Here is a 21,705-nt window from a genome sequence, read left to right as displayed (position 1 = left end):
TTTATCCAATGATGGGTCTAACACACAATTGAAGTCTCCCCCCAATCAAAATATTCTCCTTAGCTTGACTAAAAGTTAAGAAAGCTTCAGACACAAACTGTTCATCATCAACATTAGGTGCATACATATTCAATAAAGACCATGACTCAGCAAACAATTTACAATTAATCATACAAACCAAATACAATCAACTGTTTCTGAGAAAGAAACAAGTTCAAATGGTATTTTCTTGTGAATCAAAATTGCCACTCCTCTTGCTTTTGAATTAAAGATGAAAATCCATGTCCAACCCAGTCCCTCTTCAATTTCAAATGTACTTTTTCGGTTAAATGAGTGTCCTGCAAAAAAGCAATGTCAACTTTCATCTTTTTTGTATAAGCTAAAACACATTTTCTCTTAATCGGATTATTTAAACCCTGAACATTAAATGGTGCAAAGTTTATATTCGACATTATTATCAAAGTAAAACTCAAACAGCAAATATAAAAAAGCCCTTAACTTTCTATCCCTTCTACTAACTCAAAAAAACCTTAAAACTCCCCTTAAAAGCCCACCCTTTCTTTCTATCTCTTCTAATAGTTCAAAAAAAGATTTAATCTGAAAGCTTCCCTTGATAAATGATCACAACAGGACTACAAAGTATTAACTCCCCACTTAGCTGGGTGTGGACAGAAATAAATCCCTCCCACAGGTGTCAGACAACTTCGGAAAGCTTCAGCCACCTCTCTTCCCCCAATTGGACTCATAAAATGATAAATCTAAATCAGCTCACAGCCCCATTGATTTTAATCCCAAAACTTGCTCTGGAAAACATTCACACACTCTCAGTCACACACACACACACACACACACACACACACACACACACACACACACACACACACACACACACACACACACACACACACACACACACACACACACACACACACACACACACACAAGGGTGTTTGATCCCCTGGTGTAGCAGTGGATGAGAGTGTTTGATTCCCCGCTGTAGCAGTGGACGAGAGTGTTCAATCCCCTGGTGTCGCAGTGCGTTAGTGTATTCAATTCCCTGGTGTAGCAGTGGGTGAGTGTGTTCGATCCCCTGCTGTAGCAGTGTGTGAAAGTGTTTGATCACTTGGCGTGGCAGTGGGTAAGAGTGTTCGATCCACTGGTGTGGCATTGGGTGAGAGTGTTCAGTCCTCTGGAGAAACAGTGGGTGAGGGTGTTTCATCCCCTTGTGTAGCAGTGGGTGATAGTATTTGATCCCTTTTTGTGGTAGTGGGCGAGAATATTCACTCACGTGGTGTAACAGTGGGTGAGAGTGTTCGATCCCCTGGTTTAGCAGTGGGTGAGAGTGTTCGATCCCCTGGTGCAGCTGTGGGTGAGAGAGTTCGATCCCCTCGTTTAGTTGTGGTGGACAGTATTTGATCGCCTGGTGTTGCAGTGGGGGTGAGTGTTCGATCCCCTAGTGTAGCAGTGGGTGAGAGTGTTCAAACCCCTGGTTTAGTCGTGGCAGACAGTGTTTGATCAGCTGGTGTAGCAGTGGATGAATGTGTTTGATCCCCTGGTGTGGCAATGGGTGAGAGCGTTCAGTCCTCTGGAGTAACAGTAGGTGAGGGTGTTTGATCCCTTCGTGTAGCAATGGGAGAGTGTGTTTGATACCCTCTTGTGGTAGTGGGCGAAAATATTCAGTCACCTGGTGTAACAGTGGGTGAGAGTGTTCAATCCTCTAGTGTAGCAATGGGCGAGAGTGTTCTATCACCTGATGTAGCAGTGGGAGAGAATGTACAATCCCCTGGTGTGGCAGTGGGTGAGAGTGTATGATCCCCTTTTGTGTTGTGGGCGAGAATATTCAGTCACCTGGTGTAGCAGTTGGAGAGAGTATTCGATCCCCTGGTGTAGCAGTGGGGGAGAATGTTCGATCCCCTTGTATAGCCATGGTCAAAGGTGTTCAATCCCCTGGTGTAGCAGTGGTCCAAGTGTTCCATTCCCTTGTGTTGCAGTGGGTGAGAGTGTTCGATCTCCTGCTGTAGTGGTGGGTGGAGTGTTCGATCCCCTGGTGTAGCAGTGGGGGAGAGTGTCCGATCCCCTGGTCTAGTACTGAGTTAGTGTCTTCAATCCCCTGACGTAGCCATGGGGGTGAGGATGTTCGATCTCCTGGTGTAGCAGTGGTGGAGAGTGTTTGATATCTGGTGTAGCCTTGGTCGAGGGTGTTCTATCCCCTGGTGTAACAGTATTTGATCCCCTGGTGTAGCAGATATGAAGTGTTGAGGGGCCTTGCCTGTTTTGCTATATCAGGGATTGCTCCATGTAGCCACTAAAAATGCAGGCATCTCTGGGGCCCATGCTGGTTCCCATGGTTACACTTTAACCTGGAGAAACTCGGATTAGTCAAAGGAGAAGTTATTGAGGGTGAGGACAAGTTCTTCCAGCCAAAGTTGGGTGGTGGGTATGGGGGACTATTTGGGTCTATTGTCCAGTCAGAAACAAAGGGCTACAAGGCCTTCATTCTGGGGGATGGATGTATATAAGGATGTTCCATGGTGAACATGAGGCAATTGAACTTGGGGAATTGGAAGTTGAAGAAATGGAGACTGTGTGAAGTGTCCCGGGTAAAAATGGGGAGGGACTGGACCAGGGGTAAAAATAGACTCGAGGTTAGAGAAGACCATTTCAGTGGGTCGGTTTGGATATTTGGGTTTGTGGAACTTGGGTAGGAGGTAGAAACGGACAGTGTGGTGTTGGGAAACAATCAAGTTTGAGGCCGTGTCAGGGAGGTGACCGGATTCAGTGAGTTCAGAGATAGTTCACGATACAGTGGTTTGATGAGATTTGGTGGGGTCCCATTGGAGGGGTAAGTAAGAGGAGGTGTCTGAGGGTTGTCATCTGGCTTCAGCCAGATAGAGGTCAGTGCGGCAAACCACAACATACTGTCGATTTGATGATGATGTTCCTAGTTGTAGTCGAGGGCATGGAGACTGAGCCGATGGAAGAGTTCATCGTCAAGGTGAGCACGGAACTCATTGAAGGGAGATGAAGTTGAGGCCTCTACTGAGGACAGAGTGTTCATCTCTGAGAGAGGAAGATCAGAGGGGATGATGAAGACCATGCAGAGTTGGGGAGGTTTCAGGGAAGGGAGGAGGATGAGGTGGATCAGGAGGTGGAGGGTGTGAAGGAAGTTGGAGAGTGGAGGGAAATCCCCAGGACCAGGATGAGAGTTCGCCACGGAGGCTCGTTCTGAATGTTGCTGAGGCCAAGATAGAGACCAACATCCGAAGTTTGGATCTGTTAGCCTTCGGATTCAGAGTGAGAGTTCTTGTTAGAGGCTCAGTCCTGTAGGTCACCATTCTCTCCACAATAATCTGAAGGCCATGTGGGATATCTTCTCAATCATACTTTTAACTTCCACAGCTGAACACATCCTGACATGAGGATCCTCATTACTTACAAAGATTGTGAAGTGGATGCAGGTTATTTTTCAGTGCCCGAATGCGGCTGTTGGGAGGCCACCTGAAAGTGAAGAACCCTGACCCGAGGAGTACTTACCCAACCCTCTTCGGGTAGGTGTATTCTCCGCTTCCAAGTGCTCCCCCTAGGCATCTGAAAGCAGGTACAACTATGGCCACAGTCGACAGGAACTGGCATTTGCTCCGCGGGGCCTTTCCCCCCTGCAGACTTTTCAGGTCCCAGAACAGCACCTTCATCACTGCCACCTGAATGTCGCTTCGCACACACCCGCAGCCAGCTCCAGAGCCACATTTTCCCAGCCATTCCACCTGAAAGCCGCTAATGATAGTTCCCTAAGGGGGAACATTCTCTCAGGATCTGAGGACATGATCCCTCCCTCCAACACGTACCCTAGTATCACCAGCTGTGAAGTGCGGAACACTTTAGGGTTTAGGGTTTTTGCTGTGGCAAGGAATTCTCTTAGGTTCATATCATATTTCTCCACATCATGGCCGCATATGGTGATGTTATCCAAATACTGGAATGTTGCCTTTAGCTTGTGATCGTCCACCATGCAGTCTATTTACCTTTGGAACACCAATATCCCATTTGTCAGATCAAATGGCACCCTGCGGAACTGACACAGTTAATGACAGCCATCGGCTTCAAAAACCATGTAGGGCCTTTCGACTGGTTGGGTTGGGATCTGATGCTATGCCAACTTAAGGTCTATGGTGGAGAATACCCTATATTGGGCTATCTCATTCACCATGTCGGCAATTCGGGGTAGGGAGTAGGCATCCAGTAACGTAAATCTATTCACAGTCTGGCTGTAGACTATTATCATCCAGTTCTTCTCCCCCACTTGTACCACCAACACCTGAGCTCATCAGGGGCTGTTGCTGGGCTCGATGATGCCTTTGGCCAACAGCCTCTGGACTTTGGTTTTAATGAAAAGCCTGCCCTCCGGGCTGTATCTCCTGCTTTTGGCGGCTATCCATCTGCAATTCACAGATAAGTGCTCAAATAGTGGACCTGAAGGATGGACAGCCCACACATACTGCTCAGCTTATTCTCATTGGCTGGGCTGAAATCCTCATTCTGCATTATGATAGGGGGGGTGGGGACCGTCAAACTGCATCTTTACCCTTTCCAGCTGACACTGGAGATCTAACCCCAAGATAACAGGCGCACAGAGTTTGGGCATTACCATGATTTTTAAATCCCTGTACTCCCTGCCCCACACCCTTAAGTCTACCTGACAGTACCCACACGTCTCTGTGGACTGGGCTTTAGGTGCCAGGGATACTCGGCACTTTTCCGGAGACACCTTCAGTGCACAGCACTTTATTAAGTCCGTGTGGATAAAACTTTCAGTGCTCACTGTGTCAAACAAACAACCCATGATGCAACTGTTTACCTCAACGTTCATCATCGATCGCACCAGCTTGTGAGGCCTGTTCTGATCCAGCGTCACAGAAGCCAGAGTTAGCTCCGATTCAGAGTCACCAGATGGCTATCCCCAGTATTCACACATGGCTGGGACCAGAGGTGAACATAGCGATCGCTGATCCGAAGCCAGAAGTGACGATAGCGATCATCATATTGATGACCACTCCCCCAAAGATGGCGACCTGTCCCTCGCCAGCCTTTATTGGCAAATGCAGGGAGGAGCCAAGGGAGAAGTTAGGGAAGGTGAGGAAGGTTCAGAAGTGAAGAAGGACACCAGCGCTGTCTTAGACCAAATCAGCAAGCCCCACGACCAGCTGCCTGCGAGACCAAGACCAGCGGAGAGGCAAGTGAACACCCCAGGACAACGATGCTACTACCACCAGTGATGGAGGCTCGTCGATGCTGCCCACCCTGAAGGTTTTTAGGAAACGCCCTGGCCAACCGTCATTGATGGCTGCGGCGGTGGCCCATGTGATAGTCTCCTATACATCAGGGACTCACTGTCAGGCAGGCATTTCCTGGTCGACACGGGCGCCGAGATAAGCGCCTTACTCCCCCCCACTCTCCCCACAGCAAGCCTTGACACCCAGAACGGCATACAGGGCCCAGCACTGAGGGCAGCCAACAGCTCCTCCATTCAGACTTTTTGGACCCGCACCTTCGGTTTGGCAACAGCCGCTTTACGTGGACCTTTACCCTCACAGCAGTGGCACAATCGCTCCTGCGATCCGACTTCCTTTGGGCCCACTGCTTGCTGGTCAACCTCAAAAAACAGTGCTCAGTGCACACCAAGACCTTTCAGACTCTACCTCTGGGGGAAAGCCAAACTACCCGCCCCCCCCCCCCCCACCTGAACTCTATAACACTTTCAGACAATGAACTCGCCCAAATCCTGGCGGAGTTCCCCTTGATAATTATGCCACAGTTCTCCACGGCCGAGCCAAAGCACGGGATGAGGCACCACATTTTGACTGAGGGCCCCCTGCTCTATGCCAGGGCATGCGGACTCCCCACCCCCAAAAAAGCTCAGCCTCGCGAAGGAGTTTAAGAAAATGAAGGAGCTGGGGATTGTGCGGTGCTCCAACAGTCCCTGGGCCTCCTGTGTTGGAAACCATGTGGTGACTACCATGGCCTCAATGAGGCTACCACGCCCAACAGATATCCTTGTGTATAGGACAGCCATCTCCAGTCTCAGGGTGGAAGACATCCCCGTCGGCCCAGGTAACCTGACACTGCTGTGATGTCTCTACCGGCAACCCCCATCCCATAGTTCCGGCTGCATGGAGGCACCAGGCTTTTGAGGCTATCCATAACCTGGTGCATCCCCCAATCTGAGCCACGGTCAAAATGGTGGCCTCCAGGTTTATCTATCCCGGCCTCCATAAGTAGGCCAAGACCTGCATGAACTGTCAATCTTCCAAAGTGCAGGTTCACTCGAGAGCCCCCACACAGACTTTTGATCTAGCACGGTGCAGGTTCAGCCACGTAAACATTGACATAGTGGGTTCTAGTGGGACAAGATGCTTCTTGACCATGGTTGACTACTCCCCAAGGGGCACACAGAGACCTCCTACAGGGAGCCCTACAAAATCATTCGTGTCAATGGTTCCACCTTCATCCTCGATATTGGTGGTAAAGATGGAGATATGGACCAGCTCGCAAAATGGCTGATGAACGTGGTGACCATGCAGACCTGGGGGTGATACCGGCTGTCGTCCCAGGTGACCTCCGCACGGTGGGAAGATGGGGAACTCTGGTGGGAGCATGGGCCAATCCTAGGCCAGGGCTCCAATAATGCAGGGCCCTGATGTCAGCGCCTGGGGCCCATATAAGTGTGACGGCCAGAGCAATTAATCAGTCTTGTTTTTCAAGGCTTTGGTGTCCATGTCATTATTCTCCACACTCACGTAGCACGAACACTACAGCAACACAGAGGTCTGGAGGAACTCAGTGGGTCAGGCAGCATCCTTGGAAAGCAATGGCCAGTCAACATGTTGGGTCATCATGACGTTTCCAGGGAAGGACTTTCTGTCTGAGATGTCGCCTGTCCATTGCTTCCCGTGGATGCTGCCTGACCTGCTAAGTTTCTCCAGCACTTCGTGTGTTGAATCAGTTGGTCAGGCAGATGAGCAGTGCACTGCTGACAGATATGCTGGTGGTAGACTTGCTAACACTGCCTTCAGTGCCCACAGGCTTGGGAGGAGGGAAAGCCGCAAAAGATTCTGCACATTTTTACATTTCAAAAATAAACCTTACTCTAAAAAATATGTATCCAAGAAATATAATGAAACAATGCATGGCTTCCTTTACATTTATTGAGCATTCATGGTGTTGTCAGGTAGTGTCAGTATGTTCTATATGCAAGACAGCATGAGGGCTTTTTGGATTACACTAATTGACATGTTTTCTTCATCTTCCTTAAGGCCCACTATCTTTATATTATTTCTTCTATTATAGTTTTCCATTATATCTATCTTCTGAGCTAACAGCTCATGTGCCTCTTTAACTTTTTTATTCGATTCTTCTAATTTCTCTTTTAAGTCCTCTACTTCCATTTCTACGATTATTTCTCGTTCTTCCACATTATCCACTCTTTTTCCTATCTCTGATATGACCATTTCTATTTTATTCAATTTTTTCTTCTGCACTCTTAATTCTTCTTTTTATCTCATTAAATTCTTGTAATTGCCATTCTTTCACTGATTCCATATATTCTTTAAAAAAAGATATATCCATTGTCTTGCCTTTCTCTTCTTCTTCCATTTCTTTCTGTTCTTCTTCTTCTTCCTCTGGGTTGACCATCTGTTGTTTCCTTGTTTTCTTTTTACCCTCTTCTTTCTTGTTGTCGTTATTTTCTGTGTTCAGCACCTGCTGCTGTGTTGTAGGTGTCTCTCTCCTAGCTGTGGAGATCGACTCTGCAGCTGTTCCCCCCTCCCGTCAGTGTGTTTTCTTTCATGCGCGGTTGCACACTTTTACTCGGCTCTGCGAGCCATTTTTGTAGTCCCGAGCCCAGGACTTCCACTGACCTGAGGGAGCGGGCTTCTCTCTCCGCGGCGGGCCTCCTCGGACAGGTAAGGCCTTCACCTTCTTCTTCTGACGTTCTTTCATCTTCTCTTCTTCCCGTTGTTTTCGACTTTTCTCTCTTCGCTGCCATTTTCTTCTCACCTTTATTTTTACTTTGTTTTAATTTTTACTCTTGTACCTTTGTGTTTTGTGCGTTTTTTTTCAACTTTTCCGGAGAGGGCTGGAATTCCCTGACCGGCCACTACTCCATCACGTGACTCCTCCCACTAATTGACATGTTTGAGAGGCTTTTGCACAAAGCCCAGTGGTGTTGCTGAGTGTAATTTTCAACCTTGTGATCAATTACATCTTATGCTGTTAGAACAAAAACCATTACAGCACAGTGTAGGCCCTTCAGCCCACGATGTAATGTCGACTCTGTAAACCTACTCCACAACGATCTAATTTTTCCCTAATTCGCACCCTTAACCCCCAATTTTTCTTACATCCATATGCCTATCTAAAAGTTTTGTACCACAACAATGTATTCCTGACACCCATCACTCTCTGAGTAAAAACCTGACCTCTGACATCTTCCCTAAACTTTCCTCCATTCACCTTAAATAGGTGTCCTCTCATATTTGTTAATGTTGCCCCAGAAGAAAGGTGCTGGCTGTCCAGTCTATAATCTTATCTTCAGTCCCTCGATCAAGGCAAGTTTAGAAATAAAATTTGGAGGGAAAAAAAATTGGAAAAAAGAAAAAAAAATTGTTTTAACTTTGTGGAAATATCTTTTTAATACTTAAGAGATCAAGGACTTTCTGGAAACTTCTCAGCTCTGTGAAGAAGGGATAAAAGAAGCAAAAGCCCGTGGTGATGTGGAGACACAAGCTGAGTTTCTGCTGCAGGCAGTTCTGCTTGATTTCCAGCTGGGACACGCTAAGGATTGCATCAGGACTCATTTGCAGGTGAGGTTGTCACCAGATTTCAACGGCAGAAGGAATTTGACATTTCATGCTCCTGGCATAAATAAATCAATAATAAATGCATTTGGGGTGATGATGTGAACTGAGTAAAAGGACCACTGTGACGGTATGCCATTAGGCAGGCAAACTGGCCCCACTTGTCACACATGCGGCGGGGCATCCGGCCAAAATGGCACCGTCTGGGGTTTCCTCCCAATCTCAGCACCGGGCTCAGAAGCCCGCACTTGGGGACCCACGTGATATCCCAGTGATGTCAGGGCTCCCCAGCACAGTTCTCAGCCAGGTCCAGGCTGGGAGTATAAGACCAGCCAGGCAGCCTGCAATAAATCACTTTTGATCACTGAACTCAACCCGTCTGGTTGTGCGATCCTTCAGTTAGCAGTGTAGCCGCCACTACACCATATCTTTATTTTCTGCCGCTAGTCAGCTTGTAATTGGACTCACTGGTACTTGATTTGCATGTCAGTCTAGATTATGTGCTCAAGTATCTGAGATGAACTTGAACCCACAACCCACTGTTAGGCAAAGTTCTCTTGTTGAGCCAAGGCTTTGGAAATGTTCCCATTAGATCATGGCCATGCTACCCTTCTCTTGTCCTGGGTCAGTATATGAGCTAGTAGATTTGGTGCGTGAAATCCAGCTTTTGGCTGGATTGAAGTTCTAGGTTATCAGAAAGATAAAAGCCACATGCCAGGGGTGGTGATAAAGACAACTGGGCAAATGAGGGGAGCATGCTTATACATATGGAGATGGTGTGGCATTTGTGAAAAGTGATAAATAAAAACAAACACAAGTTGTCCCAGTATTTTCATTTATTTCAACTTGGCCACTGACCACAGTCTCAGCTACTGTTTACTCCATGCAGCTTAGATCATGCAGCCATCTCCCTAACCTGTAGTTCCTGCAACCTATGATTACATACCCCTTGTCCGCCAAGAGAAAGGGAAGTGTATCAGTGCATGCCCCTCATGGTCGTAGGAGATGTCTCAGTCAAGGTTTGAAACACACGATCCACTGGATCAGTGGGAGAAACAAGTTGTTGTCGTTTTGAGTTGGTACCTTCATTAGGAGAGTGTAGGGGCTATGAGGTCTGTGTGAGTCTTCCATCAATTCTGAGCACTCCCATGCAATGCAAATCTTGTTATGAGGTGACTGGTGCAGATCACTTCACTCACAGGGAAGTGTGTAAGGATCATGGAACCTGTTCTCTCATCTGCTTCCATCGTCGAATGTCTACCATCTGCAGGTTGACTTTAAATAGCTTAATGTGGTGATATTGTCCCTCAGTGAAAATGTGCCGTACATGGCAATGAGCAAATATGAAATGTGCAGTCAACAGGTGTTCATGATCAATCATGGCTCATAGTTCCCTTGCCTGTATTTTGTGTGCATGAGTGTCATTGGTTGGTTGTATTGATGTGTTGACACTCAATTCCACTACCTTGCCCTCTGTACCAGGAACATCAACTGATGACATATGGCCCAGTGTGTAAGGAGCTATCATTCAACTTCCAAGCAAATACTATTATTCTGCCAGATTTATATTTTCATCCCATTTTAGGCTCTTGGAAATTAATTATATTTTCTGTGTTATCTTCCAAAATAGAACATAGTGGACCTACTGAAATCAAGACAGTTTAATTCACCCAGTTCTCATCTGATTCTTGTTAAAGCCATGCTTCAGTTAAGTGACTTAACTGTCATGGAGTCGATATGCATTGCGGAAAGAGGTGTCAAGCAAGAGAAGATGAATATTTGTCTCTCAGCCCAGAAATTACTTCTTGACCAGGTAGCCAATTCAAATTATTTTTAATTTTTTTTCATCTTGATTGACATTGTTTGTCATGATCTCCAGAGACTAAATGTGGTCTCAAGTGAGCTGAGCCCCATGTCACCATGCTGTTAGGCATTGCGATTATCATTAACCTCACCATACTGAATTGAGGAAGGAGCAGCCAACTTGATCATCCTTCCAGTGGAGGATTTCGGAGAATGGTTAGAAAGGGTCCATGTATAAAGAGAAAATACACTTTGTGAACACAATGTCCAGGACATCCTGATATGTCATTGTTGCATTTGTATTTGTAATTCTATGTGTGTTCTCATGGAATTATGGTTTTTATTGTTCTCCATAAAATTCCTCTGTTGGATAGACAATTCCACTAGTGCACCAAATTGCAGGAATGACACTCCTGGTTTCAGCATGATCCTGTGATCCTATTGGAATTAAAGTAGAGAATGGAGAATGGAGAAGCACATTCTCCTACCTGCCAGACGCTGCAAGGCCCATCTGAGTTTTTCATGAAAACAGTGGTTTGCTGACCTCAATCACCTACCCATTCCATAGAGTGGCCTTGCAGTGTGCCTGAAGTATATGTGACCCTCAGCACTCACAGTGTCTCGGATAGCCCTGATTCTCTCTGAAGTGAGGGGATGGGGTGCTTGGAAGGGGATTTAGAACTTTGTAAAGAGGATAGAGCTGAAACAAAAGCTGCTGATTTTGAAATATAGCCAGGAAATGCTGTTAATCCTTGGCACGGCCTCTGTGGAGAGAGTTAGATGTCATTGAGATTGATTTTGTCTCCATAAATGCAATCTGTTGGATGTCCTGAGCAACTTTTCTTGACCCCAGTAGGTAAAATAACCCAAAGGTCTCAGTAGGAAAGCTTTTACTTTTTCAGTTGATAGCTTTAATGGTTCTTGGCTATGTTCTGTCTCATTTCTCTGTCAAATTCCAATTGCCAAATAAGTTAAGAAAAGGACATCTCCAGGAGTATTTCTGACAGACATTTAAAATTGTACTACAGAGAAAGAAATTTATTTAGTATTCTCTATCAATTATTTCCTCTTTATTTTCATATTGTAAATTATTTAATCTCTTTTAAGAGGTTATTTTTCTTCAAAACCTAACCTGATACAGTAGTTTTTTGTTTTGGAATTAATGAAACCTCCATGTAATATTCTTCATTTTGTGTGAAGTTTTATATATTACAAAAAGCACTAGAGAAGATACAAAATAAAAACTGAAGGGTAAGAAAAGATTGAGCAACAAGGAACTATTCAAAAGAGAAGGCAAAGAGTGGAAATGAGATATTTAAAACCCTGAGGGTGTTTGATCAGATGGTCAAGAGAACACAAGATCATACAGGATAGGCACCAAAGAATCCAGTACAGGATTCAGCAGAAATGTAGATTTGGATAATGAATACATAACTCACTTGCACATGGAAGAGTTACGAATAGACTGAAGGGAAAAAAAGGAAGCTGTGTGACACAAAACCCACAGCCGATAGGAGTTTGCTCACTTCACAGTTTTGTGTTGAAGAAACAATGTGTTCTATTTTAATTTATCTGTGCATTGGTCCAGTGTGGGAAATAAGGTGAGACATATTAAGGGTGTACATTTGTGTTTTCTGTACAGCTTGTTTTACTGGGGGAAACTGTGAAGCATCAAGCTGATGGGGAGATTTATTCCTGTCCAAAGCACCCACTGAAAAACTGCTATCTTCCACATGTTACTTTGATGGCAAAAATTAAGATAAGACTAGGTAAGAGATGGGATTACAACTATTATTTATTTATGGAAGTGAAATTATAACTTATTTAATTTCTGACATGATTTGAAATTTAGAATTGCTAACAGTAATAGCAGCACCCAGGAAGATAATCCCACAAAGTCACAGTTTACCGCACAGGAACTGATCATCTGTCCCAGTCTGTTTGCACCAACTATCAAGCTCTTAGCCACATGAATGCCAATTTTCTTCTTGCATCCCATTTAACCACTTTTTTTCTCCTGACATCCATTCACACTCCAGAGTAGATTTACACAACCAATTAATTTGGGATGTGGGAGGGACTTGGAAAACCTTGGGAAAAAAACCACATGCAGTCATAGGGAGAAAGCACAGGGACGAAGGAAAGTTTCTCAAGCTGCATCAAGTTCCCTGACTGTGAACATCTCAAGTTGACGAAGGGGAAGCAGACGGCTTTCAGCAGCAGAAAGAAAAGATTAGGGATTTTTCAGTTAAAATAACAGAAGATCAATGTGCTGGATAAACAGCAGGCCACACAGCATCCATAGGAAGTAAAGAGTAACCTATGTTTCGCGCCTGGGCCCTTCATCGGATAGAAGCAAAAAAGGTGGATGGAAGAGAAGGGAAGGACAAGGAGAGGAACGTAGGCTTACAGAGAAGAAGCCGTAAGTGGATACAAATGGGAAGTAGCTGAGGTGATAAACGGAGAGAGTAGAGAGTAACTCTCTGATAGGAGAAGGAAGGTTGGAGACTGCCAAGATGGAATATAAGGTGTTGTTCCTCCTATTGGTGGATGGCCTCAATTTGGAAGGACAGGAATCCATGGACGGACATACCAGTATGCAGGATTAAAATGGTTGGCCACTGGGAGGTCCTTCCTGCTACAGCGGACAGAGTTAAGGGACTCAACAAAGCGATCACCCAGTCTGCGTCCTGACTCCACAATGTTTAATTTTTTTTTTAATTTAGTCAAACAGCACAGTAACAGGCCAATTTTGACCCACGGGTCCATGTACCCAATTTACACCCTGTTAACCTACACATTTGAACGGTGGGAGGAAACTGGAGCCCCTGCAGAAAACCCACGCAGAGTACATACAAACTTCTTACAGACAGCGCCAGACTCGAGTCCTGGTGTGGTCCTGATCATAGGCTCTGTGAAGGCATGACACTAACTGCTATGCCAACCATGCCACCAGATACAGGAGCACCAGATACAGTAAATGACTCCAACAGATTCACAAATGAAGTGTTGCTTCATTTGGAAAAACTGTTTGGGGCCCTGAATTATGGTGAGGGAGGAGGTGTGGGTGCAACTGTAGCATTTCTTGTGGTCACAAGGGTAGATACCAAGGAGCATCATTTGGAGGAAGGGATGAGTGGACGAGGGAGTGGTGAAAGGAGCGGTCCCTATGCAAAGTGGCGAGAGGAAGATGTGTCTGGTAGTGGGATCCCATTATAGGTGACACTCATTGAGGAGATTTTCTTATTTAAGAAAAAAGGGATGAGCGTAGGATAAAGTGGATTCTTGGCAGTGCCGACTCCAAGGGTAGAGGAGCTTGTCTCCATCGTGTTGACTCAATGATTCTTCAAGTGAGAGGTTTTTTTAAGAAGCTTCTGAGAGATTGAATGTAAAGGATATGGTAGAAAGTTCCAATGATCAGAAATAGTGACAAGCACACAGAAAAGGCAGTTTCCTTGAGCTGAGACATCACGGAAAGCGTCCTCTCCTCCTCTTCCTTCTCCTGAGAAATGAAGTTTTAATTTCAGGATAACAAATGTGTGAATTAGGATCTTGGGAGGAGAGGATGGCAAGGTTTTAAAATCAACTGCATAAAACTGAAGAGGACACTGAGAGAGAATATTTTTTGAAGAGCCTTTTCATTTGTCCTGTCTGTTGTGGTCCAGAGAACAACTTGCTTCAGCTGTAACACCAAATCATGTTCATGGCGACTCTGACTTATGGCAGGCAAAAGGAAATTAGGTGTAATATTACTTTTTTTTATTATTACGTGACAATAAAAGGAATTCTGAATTACCCCCTTGATGCACGTTTCATATAACTCTCCCACTTGAAACAAAAGTTACTGGAAAAACAGAGGATCGGGAAGTTTTTAAAAACTTGCAGAAGGTAACTAAAAATTAATGAGGAGGGAAAAGATGAAGTAAGAAAGTAACTAGCAAATAATATCAGGGAGGATCTAAAAGCTTCTTCAAGTATACAGAACCACTAGAAAATGATGCTGAGACAAGGAGACAGCTGAGGAACTAAATGACTACTTTGCATCAGTCTTCACTATGGACAACATTAACAGTGAGCCAGATATCGGAGGGTAATTGGGAAGGGAAGTGAGTGCAAGGGAGAAAGTGCTCAGAAAGCTGAATGGTCTCCTGGACCAGATGGATTGTACCTTCAGGTTCTAAAAGAGGTAACAGTAGAATTTGTGGAGGCATTGCTGATAACCCTTTGGGAATCTGTAGATTCTGGCATGGTCTGGCAGGATTGAAAAACTCAAATGTCAACCTACTATTCAAGAAGGGAGGGAGGCAGCAGAAAGGAAATTATAAGCCATTTAGGTTGTCAGCAGAAGAAGATGTTAGAGTTGTTTGTCAAGGATGAGGATTCACAATTCACACCGTGCTGAGGGCAAGATCAATGGCATTTAAGAGCAGTGATCCAGATCTCTACAAGAAGCCCAAGTATGACCTACCGACGGCTATCTCAGCAGCAATGAGGTCATTCCAAGGGAGCTGGAAACAGAATTAGATACTCACCAGCAATGGCAGGGTTTGTCCTATGAGACAAAGCCTAACATCATAAATAGCTGTGATGCTTTGCTACCCATTGAGATGAACACCTTTTATGCTCATTTTGAAAATGAAAATTCAATGGTACCAATGAGAATTCCTGCAGAAACTGACATCCCTGTGATATCTGCCTCTGAGGCCAACGTCAGAACATCCTTCAAGAGGGTTAATCCTTGCAAGACATCAGGCTCTGATGGCATACCTGGCAGGGTACTGGAAACCTGTGTCAACTAACTAGCTGGGGTGTTCAACTAGCTGGGACATTTTCATTCTCTCATTGCTGCAATTGGAGGTTCCCACCTGTTTGAAAATGCCACTCACTTCTACAGTGATTAAATGCTTTGAGAGGTTGATCATAGCTAGAATTACCCATACCTCAGTAAAGACCTGGACCCACATCAATTCGCCTACCACCACAATTGCTCCCCAGCAGATACAATCTCACTGACTCTCCACTCAGCCTTAGAACACCTAAACAACAGCAACATATACATCAGGCTGCTTTTCATCAATTACAGCTCAGCTTTTAACCACTTCACTCCCTCAGCAAGTTTCAAAACCTTGGCCTCTGCACCTCCCACTCTGCAACTGGACCCTTGACCATCATCGAAGAACACAGTCAGTGCAAATCGGAAAAAACATCTCCTCCTCACTGACAGTCAACCCAGGCACACCTCGAGGATGCATACTTAGCCCACTGCTCTACTCGCTCTACACCAATGACTGTGTGGCTAGGCACAATTCAACTGTCATCTACAAATTTGCCGATAGTACAAATGAGGAAGTTACAAGAGTGAAATGGATCAGCTCGTTGAGTGGTGTCACAACAACAACCTTGCACAACCTTTAGCAGAACTAAGAAATTAATGGTGGACTTCAGGAAGGGGAACACAAACCAAGATCCTGCATGTCAACATCCCTGAAGACCTATCCCAAGCCCTTCATGTCAGTGGAATCACGCAGCATTCTTGGAGCAGCTATACCTTATGAGGAGGTTGAGTAGATGTGGTATGACAATCAAGTTTCAACAGGTGCACCATGGAGAGCATTTTCACTGGTTGGGTCACTGTCTGGAATGGAGGTGCCAATGCACAGGGCAGAAATAGGCTACAGAGAGCAGCACCATAATAGGCATCAATCTTCACTCCATTAAGGACATCTACAAGAGGCGGTGTCTTGAGAAAGCACCCCCACCACCCATGCCCTCTTCACACTGCTACAGGAAGGACGTAAAGGTGCCTGAAGAAGAATTCTCAACTGGAGAAAACCAGTATCTTCCCCTCCACCATCAGATTTCTGAATGGACAATGAGCCACAGACATGGCCTCACTTTTTCTCTTCTTTTCCACAAACTTATTTTAAGAAAGGAATTGATAGCAATTTTTACAGCTGTAATGCTGCCACAAAACAATGAGTTTCATGACACATTCATATCAAGAAATTCTGATTCTGGACGCACATGACGAGATAGGCCAAAGCCAGCGTGGCTTCCTTAAGGGGAAAAATCTTGCTTGTCAAACCAATTAGAATTCTTTGAGGAAGTGACAAGCCAGCTGGATGAGGGAGATACATGGATGGTGTGCTTTTTGATTTTGGGAAGATCTTCTCAATAACATCAAGATTGATGTTCCCAGGGCCAAATGAGATATACCCTTGGTTGCTGTGGGGGGGGGGGGGGGGGGGGTGGTAAGAGAAGAAATAGTGAGAGCATTAGCTATGGTCTTTGAATCCTCTTTGACTACAGGGGAGGTCCAGAGGTTTGGAGAATGGCAATGTAGTCCCTTTGTTTAAAAAAAGGTAATAAGGAGAATTCTGGGAATTATTGACCGGTGAACCTCATGTCAGTGGCATGTAAACTAATGAAAAGGGTTCTTAAGGATACGATCTACCAGCATTTACTCAAGTATAGTCAGCATTGCTTTGTAAAGGGAAGGTCGTGTCTCACGAGCCTAATTGAGTTCTTTGAGGAAGTGACGAAAGAAATTGATGAGAGTCAGGTAGTAAATGTGGTCTATATGGTTTTCAGTAAGGCGTTTGATAAGGTTCCCCATGAGAGACTCATCCGGAAGGTCAAGAGGATTGGGATCATTGGAACTTTGGCCGTCTGGATAAAAAATTGATGCAGGAAGAAGACAGAGAGTAGTGGAGGAAGGGAGGTTCTCAGCATGGAGGGCAGTATCTAGTGGAGAGCCACAGGGATCAGTTCGCGGTCCCTTGTTCTTCGTGACTTTTATAAATGATCTAGATGTTGATACAGAAGGTTGGGTGAGTAAGTTTGCAGATGACATGAAGATTGGAGGAACTGTAGATGGAGCTGAAGGCTGTCAGAGGTTGCAAGAGGACATAGGCAGGATGCAGTGTTGGGCAGAAAAATGACAAATGGAGTTAAATCTGGACAAGTGTGAGGTGATGCATTTTGGCCGGACAAATCGAAAAATCTGAGAACAGGGTTAATGGTCGGTTAATCAAGAGTGTGGGTGAACAGGGGGAACTTGGGGTTCATGTTGCTCAGGTTGATAGGATAGCTAAAAAAAGCCAATGGGATTCTGGGCTTGTGTATAAGAGTAGAGAAGTCATGTTGCAGCTTTATAAGTCTCTGGTGAGACCATATTTGCAATATTGTGTCCAGTTCTGGTCACCTCATTATAGGAAGGTTGTAGAAGCTATGGAGAGGGTGCAGAGGAGATTTACCAGGATGTTGCTTGGACTTTTCTCTTTGGAGCTTAGAAGGATGAGAGGGGACTTGATCGAGGGCTACAAAATTATGAGGGGCATAGATAGGTTGGACAGTCAATACTTGATTCCTAGGGTGGGAATAACAACCACTGGAGGACATGTGTATGAGATTAAGGGAGGGAAGTATAGGGGAGACATCAGGGGTAAGTTTTTTTTTACACAGAGGGTTGTTGAGGCCTGGAATTCTGGTAGAGGCTGAAACATTAGGAGCCTTTAAAAGACTATTAGATAGGCACATGGACGAAAGGAGAGGGTTATAGGGTAGGGAGGGTTTTGCACTTCTATATATTGTGGCACAACAGGGAGGGCCGAAGGGCCTGTATAGTGCTGTAATATTTTAATGTTTAATGTCTTTGACAAGGTGCACACATAAGGCTTTTTTTTTTTTCTTTGGCTTGGCTTCGCGGACGAAGATTTATGGAGGGGGTAAAAAGTCCACGTCAGCTGCAGGCTCGTTTGTGGCTGACAAGTCCGATGCGGGACAGGCAGACACGATTGCAGCGGTTGCAAGGGAAAATTGGTTGGTTGGGGTTGGGTGTTGGGTTTTTCCTCCTTTGCCTTTTGTCAGTGAGGTGGGCTCTGCGGTCTTCTTCAAAGGAGGTTGCTGCCCGCCAAACTGTGAGGCGCCAAGATGCACGGTTTGAGGCGTTATCAGCCCACTGGCGGTGGTCAATGTGGCAGGCACCAAGAGATTTCTTTAGGCAGTCCTTGTACCTTTTCTTTGGTGCACCTCTGTCACGGTGGCCAGTGGAGAGCTCGCCATATAACACGATCTTGGGAATGCGATGGTCCTCCATTCTGGAGACGTGACCCATCCAGCGCAGCTGGATCTTCAGCAGCGTGGACTCGATGCTGTCGACCTCTGCCATCTCGAGTACTTCGACGTTAGGGGTGTAAGCGCTCCAATGGATGTTGAGGATGGAGCGGAGACAACGCTGGTGGAAGCGTTCTAGGAGCCGTAGGTGGTGCCGGTAGAGGACCCATGATTCGGAGCCGAACAGGAGTGTGGGTATGACAACGGCTCTGTATACGCTTATCTTTGTGAGGTTTTTCAGTTGGTTGTTTTTCCAGACTCTTTTGTGTAGTCTTCCAAAGGCGCTATTTGCCTTGGCGAGTCTGTTGTCTATCTCATTGTCGATCCTTGCATCTGATGAAATGGTGCAGCCGAGATAGGTAAACTGGTTGACCGTTTTGAGTTTTGTGTGCCCGATGGAGATGTGGGGGGGCTGGTAGTCATGGTGGGGAGCTGGCTGATGGAGGACCTCAGTTTTCTTCAGGCTGACTTCCAGGCCAAACATTTTGGCAGTTTCCGCAAAGCAGGACGTCAAGCGCTGAAGAGCTAACAAGATATAACATGGTATAACAGGAAACATCAGAATCAGAATTTCTTGTCATGAATATGCAACAAAATTCATTATTTTGTGACAGCATCACAATGCAAATATTTATATAAACCACCTTGCATAAATAAATTAAAAAGTGCATGAAAAAGACAAAGCAAGGCACCGATGGTGGTTCATAGTTCATTCAGGCATCTGATGGCAGTGGGAAAGAAGCTGTCTCTCTGCTGCTGAGTGCTCGTCTTCAGCCTCCTGTATCTTTTTCCGGTGATAGCAGAGTGAAGAGGGCATAGCCTGGGTAGTGGGGGTCCTTGAGGATAGAGGCTGCTTTCTTAAGACACCACCTCTTGTAGATGTCCTTGATGGAGTGGAATCTGGTGTCCATGATGTTGCAGGCCGAGTTAATAACCCTTTGGACTTTTTGTCTTGTCTAAGAAGTTGGCGCCTCCACACCAGGCAGTGATGCAACCAGCCAGAGTGCTCTCCGTGGTACACCTGCATACATTTTTGAGTCTTTGGTGACATACCGAATCTCCTCAGGCTCCTCACAAAGTTTAGCTGCTGATGAGCCTTCTTCATGGTTGCATGGATATGGAGGCTCCAGAGCAGATCCTTGGAGATGTAGACAACCAGGATTTTGGACCTTTTCTATTCCTGACCCCTCATTGAGGACTGGTTCGTGTTTTCTTGATTTCCCTTTCTGAAGTCTACAATCAGCTTCTTGGTTTTGCCAATGTTGAGTTCAAGGGTGTTGTTGGGATACCACTCAATGAGCTAATTTATCTCTCTCCTGTATGTTCCTCATTGCCGTCCATGATTCTGCCAGCATCCATGGTGTCATCAACAAATTTGCCATACAGAGCAGTGGGCTAAGAGCACATCCTTGGGGTGTCCCTGTGTTGATAGTCAGTGAGGAGGAGACATTGTTCCAATTCATTCTGACTGTGGTCTTCTGATGAGGAAGTCAAGGATCCAATTGCAAGGGTGGGAGGTGGAGGTGCAGAGGCCCAGGGTTTGGAGCTTCTTGACCAGCACTGAGGGAATAATGTGTTGAAGGCTGAGCTGTAGTCGATGAAGAGCAGCCTTATAGATGAGTTGCTGTTTACAATGTGATCCAGGGCTGAGTGGAGCCAGTGTGGAGCGATTGTGACGATAGGCGAATTACATTGGGTCCAGATCTTTACTTAGGTACGTGTTAATTCTGGCCATGACCAGCCTCTCAAAGCATTTCATCACAGTAGATGTTAGTGCAACTGGGTGATGAGGCAGCTCACACTACTGGGATGATTGATGTCCATCTGAAACAGGTGGGAATCTCCTTACTAAGGCTAATTATTGTCACGTAATACTAAATTTAGAATGTAACTTTGTCTACCATAAGGAAGACAGAGAGTCACCACAGAAATGAGACTGCAGCAAGGCACAAACTCATGACCCCTGGTTTATAAGACCAGGGTTCAAACCACTGAGCTATCAGTGGCTGATTGGTAGGAAGCAGAGAGTTGGGAGACAAGAATCATATTCTGATTGGCAGCTAGTTGTTCGTGGTGTTCCACAGGGTCAGTGTTGGAAACGCTTCTTTTTATGTTGTGTATTACTGATTTGGATTATTGAATGAATGGCTTCGTGGCCAGATGATACGAAGGTAGATGAAGGAACAGGAAGCGTTAAATAAACATAGAAGTTGCAGAAAGATAGACGGATGAGGAGAATGGGCAAAGAAATGTCAGAAAGTGTACGGTCATGCACTTAGATAGAAGAAGTAAATGAGCAGACTATTTTCTAAATGGGAAGAAAATTGACAATACCCAGATGCAAAGGGACCTGGGAGTCCTCGAGCAGGATCACCTGTAGGTGAAGAAAGCAAACGCAAGGCACGCCTTCATTTCAAGAGGAAATTAGGATCAAAGAGCAGGGATGTGATGTTGAGGCTCTATCAGGCATGGGTGAGACCTCGGTGGAGTGCTTGGAGCAGATTTGGGATCCTCATTTTAGGAAAAATGTGCTGGCTTTGGAGAGGAGGTTCACAAGGATGATTCTAGAATGAAAGGGTCATCACCTGAAGAGCGTTTGATAACTCTAGGCCTATACTCATTGGAAGTTAGGAGAATGATGGTGGATCTTATTGAAGCATTTTGAATGTTGAAAGGTATGGACAGAGTAGATGTTGTTTCCCATGGTGGGAGAGTCTAGGACAAGAGGGGACAACTTCAGGATTGAAGGGTATCTTCTGAGAACAGAGATGCGAAGGAATTTCTTTAGCCAGCGGGTGGTATTGCCATAGGCGGTTGTGGAGGCCAGGTCATTGGGTGTATTTAAGGCAGAGATTGATATCTTCCTGATTAGCCAGGGCATTAAAGGTTATGGGATAAAGGCCGGGTTGCAGGGCTGAGTGGGAAAATGGATCAG

The 21,705-nt window shown here is 45.5% G+C and overlaps 1 protein-coding gene across 1 annotated transcript in view; it reads left to right on the top strand.

Moving 5' to 3' along the window:
• The window catches only part of cfap54 (cilia and flagella associated protein 54), a 1,315,566-nt gene that overhangs the window by 1,184,597 nt on the left and 109,264 nt on the right, over positions 1-21,705 (top strand). The window contains exons 55-57 of the mRNA XM_069909968.1: positions 8,698-8,858; positions 10,483-10,665; positions 12,298-12,424. Of these exons, the coding sequence (XP_069766069.1) occupies positions 8,698-8,858; positions 10,483-10,665; positions 12,298-12,424 (471 nt within the window). The remainder of the gene's footprint in view (positions 1-8,697; positions 8,859-10,482; positions 10,666-12,297; positions 12,425-21,705) is intronic.

This window comes from Narcine bancroftii, chromosome 13 (genome assembly GCF_036971445.1).
Source record: "Narcine bancroftii isolate sNarBan1 chromosome 13, sNarBan1.hap1, whole genome shotgun sequence".
NCBI lineage: Eukaryota > Metazoa > Chordata > Chondrichthyes > Torpediniformes > Narcinidae > Narcine > Narcine bancroftii.
This window is presented reverse-complemented; position numbering and strand designations above follow the sequence as displayed.